The 12277-nt window shown below is 42.8% G+C and overlaps 1 protein-coding gene across 1 annotated transcript in view; it reads left to right on the top strand.

Annotated features, from left to right (window-relative positions):
• The window catches only part of SETD4 (SET domain containing 4), a 44246-nt gene that overhangs the window by 26759 nt on the left and 5210 nt on the right, over positions 1 to 12277 (top strand). The window contains exons 9-10 of the mRNA XM_073617187.1: positions 7077 to 7157; positions 12100 to 12223. Of these exons, the coding sequence (XP_073473288.1) occupies positions 7077 to 7157; positions 12100 to 12223 (205 nt within the window). The remainder of the gene's footprint in view (positions 1 to 7076; positions 7158 to 12099; positions 12224 to 12277) is intronic.

The following is a 12277-nucleotide window of genomic DNA, read 5'->3' as shown; positions in this document are numbered from 1 at the left end:
GTTGGTTTAGCTAGCCAGGGCCATATTGATCTTATAACTGTATTTGGTGGTTCATCAGAAATACGCAACATAGAAGTTTGGGTCTTTCTGTCTTATATTTATGGCCCTGTTTTGCTGTACATCAGTAAAACTCCACCGTAAACAGGACTCCCATCCTTTATGTATATATATCAGTTATGACCTAGCTAGCTGCACTTCAGAAACACGCAGCATTTAGGGTCGGTTCACACTGAGGCAGCACGACTTACAGCGCGACTGCCTCAGGCGACCCAGGACACGACTCAGCGGCGACTTGCAAAACGACTTCTGTATAGAAGTCAATGCAAGTCGCCCCCAAAGTCGTACAGGAACCTTTTTCTAAGTCGGAGCGACTTGCATCGTGCCGATTTAGAATGGCTCCATTGCACAGAACAGGACGCTACTTGTCAGGTGACTAGGTCGCCTGACAAGTCGTCCCAGTGTGAACCAAGGCTGAGGGTTTGCGTGTATCTTAATGTTTTTACAGATTGGCTGTACATCAGAAAACCAGACTGTGAGGACTGTTTGTCTACATTGAAGTTCAGATTTGGGTCTCTCCCATATTTGATATGTTGGTTTAGCTAGCCACACTCAGATACACATTATTGTCTATGCTTGTGTCCTTTCTGTCTAAATCTATTGTGCTGGGTCCACAATCTATGGTCTTTTTTAATTTGTGATATTAATAATGCATGTATCACCTTTTGTATTTCAGCCCTCTTTTCCGTGGAGGGGCCTGGAGTTCTGGCTGCAGACGTCACATGTCAGAAAGCCTCAGCCCCTTACATTCAGGGATGCTGGAACCATTTCCTAGGGTTGAAGCCCAGTAGGGTTATAGGACACTGGAGGAAGGCGATCAAGAATCACCCTGCTTAGTAAGAACTTGGGAAGTTCTGTTCAGAGGAATATTATGACCTGAAGATGAAGTATAAAGATGTATATCCGACCGAATAGGTTACGGCTCGGTGCATGGCCTTCATCTCACCCTTCTAGCAGAACTAGATGTAGCAGTATAAGTGTTATACTCCTGCTATGGACTTTATTCTCCTGAAGTAGGCACTCAGGCGTAAGTAAAGCCACAGAGTGGGCATGCCTTAAACCCAGGGATTAAGCCTCGGTTAATCTATTACCCTTAAGTAGGCTTCCCTTTAGTCTTTGCTGATGTAAAGATAAAAATGAACAAAAAAGGTTGTCTGTTAGGGGCCCACCTTTTTTTGCAGTTTTCTTTCCCTGAACAGGATAGTGTTAAGACCATAGGCGTGCGCACAGGGTGTGCCCAGGCACACCCTAATCACCCCATGCGCATTAGTATTATCGCTGTGTAGCAGCAGGAACATGTGAAAGATCTACATCTTGCTGGCTCTGCCATAAGAGAAGTGTCTATGCTCTTCTCTTTCACTGTGGCAGCAGAGAGATCAATTTGCCGGGGTCATATATATGTAGACACACACACATGCATGGGTGTTTGAGCTTTAGGGTGCACACCCTAATGAAAATGGCTGCGCACACCTATGGTTAAGACAGGCCCTCTTGGTGATCAATTAGTGTCCTTGTCTTACAACACAGGTCTCTGATTAATCTTTAAGGGTTCTAAGTAGCACCTACAGGCACAATAGGCCATGGTTGTTAGATGTGTGAGATAGGCAACATTGATAACCTACAAGTTTAACATGTTTTCTGATTCCATCTTTAAGAGCCCACTCCACCTAGGTCCTGCATCCGAAGCAGAGAAGGCAGGGACATCGGTGGAGTAGACCTGCAGATCAGCCGCATGATCCAGCTAAGATACCTTCATCAAGCATATGGAGTGGAGGTAAAACTCACTGCAGAACCAAGGTCCGCCAAGAGGGTCTTGCAGTGGTCCCACCCTAAGGTAGGCCTGAGGTACTTGATTATCCTCTCAGGTGTGCCGTCCTGGAAGATGACTAGAGAAAATTGACAGTTACTTACCGATAACTGTTTTTCTAGGATATCTTCCAGGACGGCAGGCCTACTTCCCACCCGTTGGAGGAGGGAAAATGGTAGAACACTAGAAGGTGAGTACCTATGAGGAATGATTTCCCTTGTGAACCAGGTTCAGGAGTTACTTCTCTACAAACTGAGGATCAAGGGGAAGGGTGGGGACTTAAAACAGCTGTCGATTGATTGTGTTTCCTGTAGGGAGGAGCCTCTCATCTCTCAGGTGTGCCGTCCTGGAAGATATCCTAGAAAAACAGTTATCGGTAAGTAACTGTCAATTTTTCCAGTGTACTCGGCTAAATGTGCTTTTACCATGCAATATTATTTTACACCCAATGTGCTCATGTGAAAAAATCACTCACCGGAACACAATGACCTCTTTAGCTAAAAAGTAGGTCATTATGCGCTTGTCTCTTTAAATCTTCCTCTGCTTATATGTTATAGTGGGTATCCACTCCATCAGTCATACTGGACCCTCCAAATATGGCCAAACGATTTTGCTGCAAAGTATTCCTCTTGCTTAGATGTCTCTCCAATAGTGTTTCCTCCACTCCACCATAGAAATCAAGTAATAGTAATACAGTTGTGCTCATAAGTTTACATACCCTGGCAGAATTTATGATTTTTTGGCCATTTTTTAGAGAATGTGAATGATAACACAAAAACTTTTCTTTCACTCATGGTTAGTGTTTGGCTAAAGCCATTTATTATCAATCAACTGTGTTTACTCTTTTTAAATCATAATGTCAACAGAAACTACCCAAATTACCCTGATTAAAAGTTTACATACCCCAGTTCTTAACCACTTGACCACTGGGCACTTAAACCCCCTTCCTAACCAGACCAGTTTTCAGCTTTCGTTGCTCTCACATTTTGAAAGACAATTACTCAGTCATGCAACACTGTACCTATATGAAATTTTTGTCCTTTTTTCACACAAATAGAGCTTTCTTTTGGTGGTATTTAATCACCTCTGGGTTTTTATTTTTTGCGCTATAAAAGAAAAAAGACCAAAAATTCTGTAAAAAAAATGCATTTTTCTTAGTTTCCGTTATACATTTTTGCTAATTAGTAATCTTTCTTCAACCACACATGTGGGCGTGAAGAGTGGCGCCAACAGAGGGGCAAAAGTTTTATAGAAACGATTGGTGTACCCATCTGGTCCAGGACATTTGCCCATCTTCAGATCCCTGATGACGCCCAGAAACTCGGGCACGACCAAGGGCCGTCAAGCTCCAAGGAGTCTTGGGAGTCGATAGTGGGCAAAGTCGTTTCCAGAATATAGTCTTGCATATTGTCGCTAGAGGAAAGAGCTTTAGGTGATATGTTGTAGAGTTGGGAATAATATTGTCTAAAGGGGAAGGAAATGCCTTTTGTATTAAATGTCTTGTCTTGGTTGGATTGGGTGATAAACGGAATGGAGTATCGGGGAGGTCTAGGGTGGAGGGTCCGCACTAAGTGTTTGCCGCATTTGTTAGCTAGGGAATACAGGTAATTGCGTGCTCTGTCGCCTGCGATTAGGGGATGCGAGTCTTATGCCCCGTACACACGGTCGGATTTTCCGATGGAAAATGTCCGATCGGAGCGTGTTGTTGGAAATTCCGACCGTGTGTGGGCTCCATCGGACGTTTTCCATCGGATTTTCCGACACACAAAGTTGGAGAGCAGGAGATAAAATTTTCCGACAACAAAATCCGTTGTCGGAAATTCCGATCGTGTACACAAATCCGACGGACAAAGTGCCACACATGCTCAGAATAAATAAAGAGATGAAAGCTATTGGCCACTGCCCCGTTTATAGTCCCGACGTACGTGTTTTACGTCACCGCGTTTAGAACGATCGGATTTTCCGACAACTTTGTGTGACCGTGTGTATGCAAGACAAGTTTGAGCCAACATCCGTCGGAAAAAATCCTAGGATTTTGTTGTCGGAATGTCCGAACAAAGTCCGACCGTGTGTACGGGGCATAAGAGTTGAAGTAGGTCTCGACGGGCATTAGATAGTCAAACGAAAATGACAGGGTCTAAATCTCGTTTGTGGAGTGGTTCAAGTTCTGCAATAGTGGATAGGAGACGACTAATATCACCAGCTCTAATCCTTTTAAGGCAGGAACCGTGCTGTATGAGCACGCCCTGTTCCACACATTTTAGAGCTTTCCATTGATTAAGGGGGGAGGTAGTGTCTGAGGATTGATCAAACGTGAAATTCCGAATAGTTTTTGAGATTTCGGCTACAAGACAGAATCCCGTAGCAAGTTATCATTGAGCCTCCAATATGTGCCCCTACGGGCTATCGGGGGGTGTGCCAGGGTCAGATAGACTAGGGCGTGATTGGACCAGAGGAGATGGCCTATGGAAGCTTGCAGGGGTGTATTTAGCAGGGTTTGTGAGGTCAAAAAGTGATCAAGTCTGTTATAGGAGTTGGAATGCTGAATACGCCAAACATCAACCAAATGTGAGGAGTGCAGTAAGGATTTGATGCGTGTCAGTGAAGAGAAAGGAACAGAGGACTTACTCGAGGATGTATCTGCAGACGGGGAAAGGGTGATGTTGAGATCTCCACTGATGATAAAACAGAGGCCCCCAAAGGAGGATAGTCTGGTGAGAACAGAAGAGAGGAACCGAGCCTGATCCACGTTAGGGACGTAAATGTTGGCCACTGTAAAGAGAAAATTATTTAGTTTCAGTTTGAGAAAGATGAAGTGACCAGCTACGTCAATAAGGGAGTTTAGGACCTCAGGATTGAAAAATGTATGTAAAGCAATGGAAACCCCTTTAGATTTGGCATGAGGGCTAGTACTGTGAAACCAATTTTGATAATATCTGTTTTGCAAGGCAGGTATGGAGCCTGTGCGAAAATGCGTTTCCTGTAGTAATAGAATATTAGAGCGCATTTTATGAAAGTGGTAAAGGGTTTGGCTCCGCTTCTCTGGCACATTAAACCCCCTTCAATTAAAAGATGCTAAATTAATCGGGCAAACAGTCACCATAGGACATTTAGTAGGGGAGGGGATAGAGGGGGAGGTAGTCAATCCAGGCGTCTCATCGATCAGTGTATTGCCCCCTTTAACATCAATGACAGCTTGAAGTCTTTTGTGGTATTTGTGGATGAGGCTCTTTATCTTCTCAGATAGTAAAACTGCCCATTACTCTTTGCAAAAAGCCTCCAGTTCCTGTAAATTCCTGGGCTGTCTTGCATGAACGGCATGTTTTGAGATCTCCCCAGAGTGGCTCAATGATATTGAGGTCAGGAGACTGAGATGGCCACTCCAGAACCTTCACTTTATTCAGCTGTAGCCAATGACAGGTCGACTTAGCCTTGTGTTTTGGATCATTGTCATGTTGGAATGTCCAAGTACATCCCATGTGCAGCTTCCTGGCTGATGAATATAAATTTTCCTCCAGTATTTTTTGATAACATACTGCATTCACCTTGCCAGCAATTTTGACCAAATTTCCTGTGCCTTTGTAGCTCACACATCCCCAAAACATCAGCGATCCACCTCCGCGTTTCACAGTAGGAATGGTGTACCTTTCATCATAGACCTAGTTGACTCCTCTCCAAATGAAGCGTTTATGGTTGTGGCCAAAAAGCTCAATTTTGGTCTCACCACTCCAAAAGACTTTGTGCCAGAAGGTTTGAGGTTTGTCTTTGTGCTCTTTGGCTTATTGTAAGTGAGATACTTTGTGGCATTTGTGTAGTAATGGCTTTCTTCTGGCGACTCGACCATGCTGCCCAACTTTCTTCAAGTGCATCTTGAAACAGCCACACCACATGTTTTCAGAGAGTCCTGTATTTCACCTGAAGTTATTTGTGGGTTTCTCTTTGCATCCCGAACAATTTTCCTGACAGTTGTGGCTGAAATTCTAGTTGGTCTACCTGACCGTGGTTTGCTTTCAGCAGAACCCCTCATTTTTCACTTCTTGATTAGAGTTTGAACACTGCTGATTGGCATTCGCAATTCCTTGGATATCTTTTTATATCCCTTTTCTGTTTTATACAGTTTAACTACCTTTTCCCGCAGATCCTTTGACAATTCTTTTGCTTTCCCTATGACTCAGAATCCAGAAATGCCAGTGCAGCACTGGATGAAAGATGCAAGGGTCTGTCAGGAGTCCAGAAACGCATTGAACGTTTATACACACACACTAATTACAAGCAAACAGATGACAGGTGAGGATGGTTACCTTTAATAGCCATTCAAACTCCTTTGTGTCAACTTGTGTGCATGTTATCAGGCCAAAATCACCAGGGTATGTAAACTTTTGATCAGGGTCATTTGGGTAGTTTCTGTTGCCATTATGATTTAAAAAGAGTAAACACAGTTGATTGATAATAAATGGCTTCAGCCAAACACTAACCATGAGTGAAAGACACATTTTTGTGTTATCATTCATATTCTCTGAAAAATGGCCAAGAAATCATAAATTCTGCTAAAGTCAAACAGACTGTGCACTTTGCAAATACACATACCATACTAAGGGCATGATTTACTAAAGGCAAATAGACTGTGCATGGGGCAAGTGCAGTTGCTCCAGAGCTTAGTAAGTGAGCAGAAGCTCCGCTGACTTCCATCATCCAATCGTGCACGCAAAAATGCAGTTTTTTTGTAATTTTCCTTGCATGTGATTGGATATTCTTTGCAAAGTAAAGCTTCATCTCATTTACTAAGCTCTGGAGAAACTACACTTGCTGCGTGCACAGTCTATTTGCCTTTAGTATATAATGCCCCTAGTATGGTATGTGTAGCAAAAATAAGAACAAGTGTTTAAAATAATGCTCCCATTAAAAGGTGCCTAAATTGGCACATATACAACCCGCCTGTGTTAGTATTGGAAATGCCGCCGCTCCGCTCGTGTCTTGAAGCCGGCATGCGTTCCACCAACCGGATGTCTGCGACTGGAAATGGCGTACCGGATGTTCCGCCTCGTTTCCTCAGTCTGTTGTCATCAGGAAGCTGATGTGTCCTACTAACTTATATGAAGGATGATTTTTTTTTTTTGTTTGTTTTATGATCAGTCCACTTAAAATAATTGTCAATGTCATAGAGTGAAATAGAATATGTTAAAGAAATTATTCTAATTATGTCCTATTTTAGAAATTTGACATTTGGACAGGATGGGCCCTCCTGGAAGCTTCTAACAGCTCTTAGACTGCTGTGTCTGGGTTCTGAAGAATTGTAAGTTTCTTTTTCAAATTTTTTATATCTATATCTAGATATCTCTATCTATCTATCTCTCTATCTCTCTATCTCTCTATCTCTCTATCTCTCTATCTCTCTATCTCTCTATCTCTCTATCTCTCTATCTCTCTATCTCTCTATCTCTCTATCTCTCTATCTCTCTATCTCTCTATCTCTCTATCTATCTATGATATAGATATATCTAGATAATATTTAACATCTATTGTTATTATTGTATGTGCATGAGTGTGCGAAATTCATCTTAAGATTGACATATTTCTAATTCATTATAAAATTAAAATATTTCTAGCCTTAGTTCACTTTTGTATTTGGTCATTCATAGCTAAACTATGTGCCAGTAAAATGATGTATTATGCCTTTCCCAAGATTACTATCATTATTACTCAGGATTTAGATAGTGCCATCAGTTTGTGCATTGCTTTGCATACAGTGCCTGTGTATGTATTCACACCCCTTGAAATTTTCCAAATGTTTTCATATTACAGCCAAAAACGTAAATGTATTTTATTGGTATTTTATGTGATAGACCAACACAAAGTGGCACATAATTGTGAAGAGGAAGGAAAATGATAAATGGTTTTCAAAATGATTTACAAATAAATATGTGAAAAGTGTGGCGTGCATTTGTATTCAGCCCCCTTTACTCTAATACCCCTAACTAAAATCTAGTGGAACCAATTGCCTTCAGAAGTCCTCTAATTAGTAAATAGAGTCCACCTGTGTGTAATTTAATCTCATTATAAATACAGCTGTTCTGTGAAGACCTCATAGGTTTGTTAGAGAACCTCAGTGAACAAGCAGCATCATGAAGGCCAAGGAACACACCAGACAGGTCAGGGATAAAGTTGTGGAGAAATTTAAAGCAAGGTTTGGTTATAAAAAATATCCCAAGCTTTGAACATCTCACGGAGCACTGTTCAATCCATCATCCGGAAATGGAAAGAGTATGGCACAACTGCAAACCTACCAAGACATGGCCGTCCAAATAAAAAGGACAGGCCGGGCAAGGAGATCATTAATCAGAGAGGCAGCCAAGAAGTAACTTTGGAGAAGCTGCAGAGATCCACAGCTCAGGTGGGAGAATCTGTCCACAGGACAACTATTAGTCGTGTACTCTACAAATCTGACCTTAATAGAAGAGTGGCAAGAAGAAAGCCATTGTTGAAAGAAAGCCATAAGAAGTCCTGTTTGCAGTTTGCGAGAAGCCATGTGGGGGACACAGCAAACATGTGGAAGAAGGTGCTCTGGTCAGATGAGACCAAAATTGAACTTTTTGGCCTAAAAGCAAAACGCTGTGTGTGGTGGAAAACTAACACTGCACATCACCCTGAACACACCATTCCCACCGTGAAACATGGTGGTGGCAGCATCATGCTGTGGGGATGATTTTCTTCAGCAGAGACAGGGAAGCTGGTCAGAATTGATGGGAAGATGGATGGAGCCAAATACAGGGCAATCTTAGAAGAAAACCTGTTAGAGTCTGCAAAAGACTTGAGACTGGGGAGGAGGTTCACCTTCCAGCAGGACAATGACCCTAAACATACAGCCAGAGCTACAATGGAATGGTTTAGATCAAATCATATTCATGTGTTAGAATGGCCCAGTCAAAGTCCAAACCTAAATCCAATTGAAAATATGTGGCAAGACTTGAAAATTACTGTTCACAGACGCTCTCCATCCAATCTGACAGAGCTTGAGCTATTTTGCAAAGAAGAATGAGCAAAAATGTCACTCTCTAGATGTGCAAAGCTGGTAGAGACATCCCTAAAAAGACTTGCAGCTGTAATTGCAGTGAAAGGAGGTTCTACAAAGTATTGACTCAGGGGGGCTGAATACAAATGCCTCCCCACACTTTTCACAATTATTGTAAAAATTTTGAAAACAATTTATCATTTTCCTGCCACTTCACAATTATGTACCACTTTGTGTTGGTCTATCACATAAAATCCCAATAAAATACATTTACTATTTTTGTTGTAGCATGACAAAATGTGGAAAATTTCAGGGGTACGAATACTTTTTCAAGGCACTGTTTACACAATATGACAGGGATCGTCATAGAAATGTCTAAGTGCTGAACCAGGCCACTGGGGGAGATTTACTAAGGCTTCACACGGGCATGTCCGTTGTCCGCAACCACCTGCTCATCAGGGAATCTCCCCGCTGAACAGGTGGATGAGAGGTCTGTGTCCACTCCGCCACGCAGAGCAAACATGGACACAGCCCCACTGCCTGTCCGTTCCCATAATACTGTCATTCGATTCACTGTCTTTGGCGGACAGGATCGGAATGGATGGCGGCGGATGTCAGCGGACATGTGTCCACTGACATCTGCTGCTGCATAGAGGAGACTGGATGGTCTGATCGGGTCTGCCTGAAAAACTGACAGGTGGACCTGATTGGAAAGCCCGTGTGAAACCAGCCTAATGTCCCGTACACACAATCCGAATATCGGACGACAGATCATACGACTTTTTTCACTTAATAGTCACAAGTAGAAATTGAATAGGTTATTAAAGTTACGAAAATTCTCCTACGACAGAAAAAAAATCGGAAGTGATGTAATGTGTTTAATGTACTTGTATTGTATTATCAGACGACAACTGTACTGACTAAACGAAAATCGTACAATCTGGTATCATACAAGGAAAGGTTTCGTGCTTTTCTGATCGCATAATATTGGATGAATTGTTGTGATTGGCTCTCGAAAGCTCCGTACTAATGATCCGATTATCGTACAATCGCATTGAAAGCTTTATTTTTTTGTCTGATTTTCGGATCGTGTGTACGGGCCATAACGTTGGTGCACATGGAATCTGGTTAACCACTTAAAGCGTTTGTAAAGGTGTTTTTTTTTTTTTTTTTTAAAATAACAAACATGTTATACTTACCTTCACTGTGCAGCTCGTTCTGCACAGAGTGGCCCCGAACCTCGTCTTCTGGGGTCCCTCGGCGGCTGTTTCAGCTCCTCCCCGCAAGCATTCACCACCTTAATGCGAGCTCCCTCGCACGGTGGTGAGTGCTTGCGGGCGCGCTCCCGTGATACAGCCGGCGGCTATAGCCGCTCGCTGTATCACTCGGCCCCGCCCCCCGGCGCGCCGCGTCATCGGATGTGATTGACAGCAGCGCGAGCCAATGGCTGCGCTGCTTTCAATCCATCCACTGCAGCCAATCAGCGGCCAGGGTGAGCGGAGGAACAGATGTCGGGAACGCGAAGCTGACTTTCGAGGCGTCAGGTAAGTAAAACGGGGGGGCTGGGGGCGGCGGTTCTGTCAGAAGTTTTTTCACCTTAATGCATAGAATGCATTAAGGTGAAAAAATTTTTACCTTTACAACCCCTTTAAGCTCCGGACCATTTTGCTGGCCAAAGACCAGAGCACTTTTTGCGATTCAGCACTGAGTCGCTTTAACTGACAATTACGCGGTCGTGCGACGTGGCTCCCAAACAAAATTGACGTCCTTTTTTTCCCACAAATAGAGCTTTCTTTTGGTGGTATTTGATCACCTCTGCGGTTTTTATTTTTTGCAATATAAACAAAAAAATAGCGACAATTTTGAAAAAAACGCATATATATATATATAGATAGCTATCTCTATCTATCTATCTATCTATCTATCTATCTATCTATCTATTAAATATCCCCAAAAAATATATAAAAAAAACATTTTTTTCCTCACTTTAGGCCGATACGTATTCTTCTACATATTTTTGGTAAAAATAAAATCGCAATAAGCGTTTATTGATTGGTTTGCGCAAAAGTTATAGCGCCTACAAAATAGGGGATAGTTTTATGGCATTTTTATTATTATTTTTTTTTTTTTTTACTAATAATGGCAGCAATCTGCGATTTTTACCGTGACTGCCACATTATGGCGGACACATCGGACAATTTTGACACATTTTTGGGACCATTGGCATTAATACGGCGATCAATGCTAAAAAAGTGCATTGATTACTGTAAAAATGTCACTGGCAGTGAAGGGGTTAACCGCTAGGTGGCGCTGTAGGGGTTAAGTGTGCCCTAGGGGGTGATTCTAACTGTGGGGGGGGCTGTGTGTGAAACTACACTGATCACCGCTCCTGATTACAAGGAGCGGTGATCAGTGACAGTGTCATTAGGCAGAACGGGGAGATGCTTGTTTACATTAGCATCTCACCGTGAGACGATCGCGGGTATGCCCGCGGACATCGGGTCCGCGGGACCCACGGTCACGGAGCTCCCGGCGGGCGCTTGCACCCGCAAGCCGCAACCTACAGGTACGTTTATCTGCCTGTACGTGCCCTTCTGCCGCAGTATATCTGCGTGAGGCGGTGCATAGTAAACAATCAGCTTTTAATTTCAGCTTTTACAGTTAAGTTTTTACAATAAAATCTAGAAGCTGATTGGTTACTATGCAGAGCTGCACCAGATTCTGTGTGCTAAAGTTTTAGTAAATCTCCCCCGTTGCATCTCTCTTGCCTGCGTTCAAACATATTTTACAGGTAGCTAGTCGGTCAGTATTAGAGCGCCATTTAATGGCAAGGTAAGCAATAACACTCACAAGATAAGGATTAAAAAAGGGCTCATCTGTATATGGTATCTCTCTTGGTGTCCAAGGCGTTGCAGGGGGTCCGCTGTCGGTCCTGTGGCCACCAGGAAGTCGGTTGGAAGGTTGCAATAGTAGATTTTAGCTGATTGGTTGGGGGGAACTGAAAAAAAAAAACATGACTCAACTGTTTTTTTTTTTTACCTCCCTCTGGCTGCCCATTTCAAAGAGCCCCTATTCTGTAATCCATTATGTTTTCCAGGAAGGTAAAACCAAGGGGATGAATTTTGCAGTAAATAAAAAAATGAACTAATAAAACCAGCCTGTTTTTCTTTCCACTGCAAGATCTCAGTATAGTTTTGGAGACTACAATCTCTCCGTGTTGTTTTAGCACATACTGGAAAAAAGTTCTTCTGGGAAGTTTTGTGTCGGAGTCCAACGAGCAGAGCTGCATGGAACTTGTGAGGAAGATTTGCCAGCACTTACTAGAACAGACTTCATGGGCTCTACAGAAGGTGAGTCAGGCAGACGCTGGAATACAGCGATCGTCTTTAAGTGAGCGTTTCGCT

Source organism: Aquarana catesbeiana, linkage group LG02 (assembly GCF_042186555.1).
Source record: "Aquarana catesbeiana isolate 2022-GZ linkage group LG02, ASM4218655v1, whole genome shotgun sequence".
Taxonomy (NCBI): domain Eukaryota; kingdom Metazoa; phylum Chordata; class Amphibia; order Anura; family Ranidae; genus Aquarana; species Aquarana catesbeiana.
Note: the sequence above shows the minus strand (reverse complement) of the source record. Positions and strands in the feature narration are given on the sequence as shown.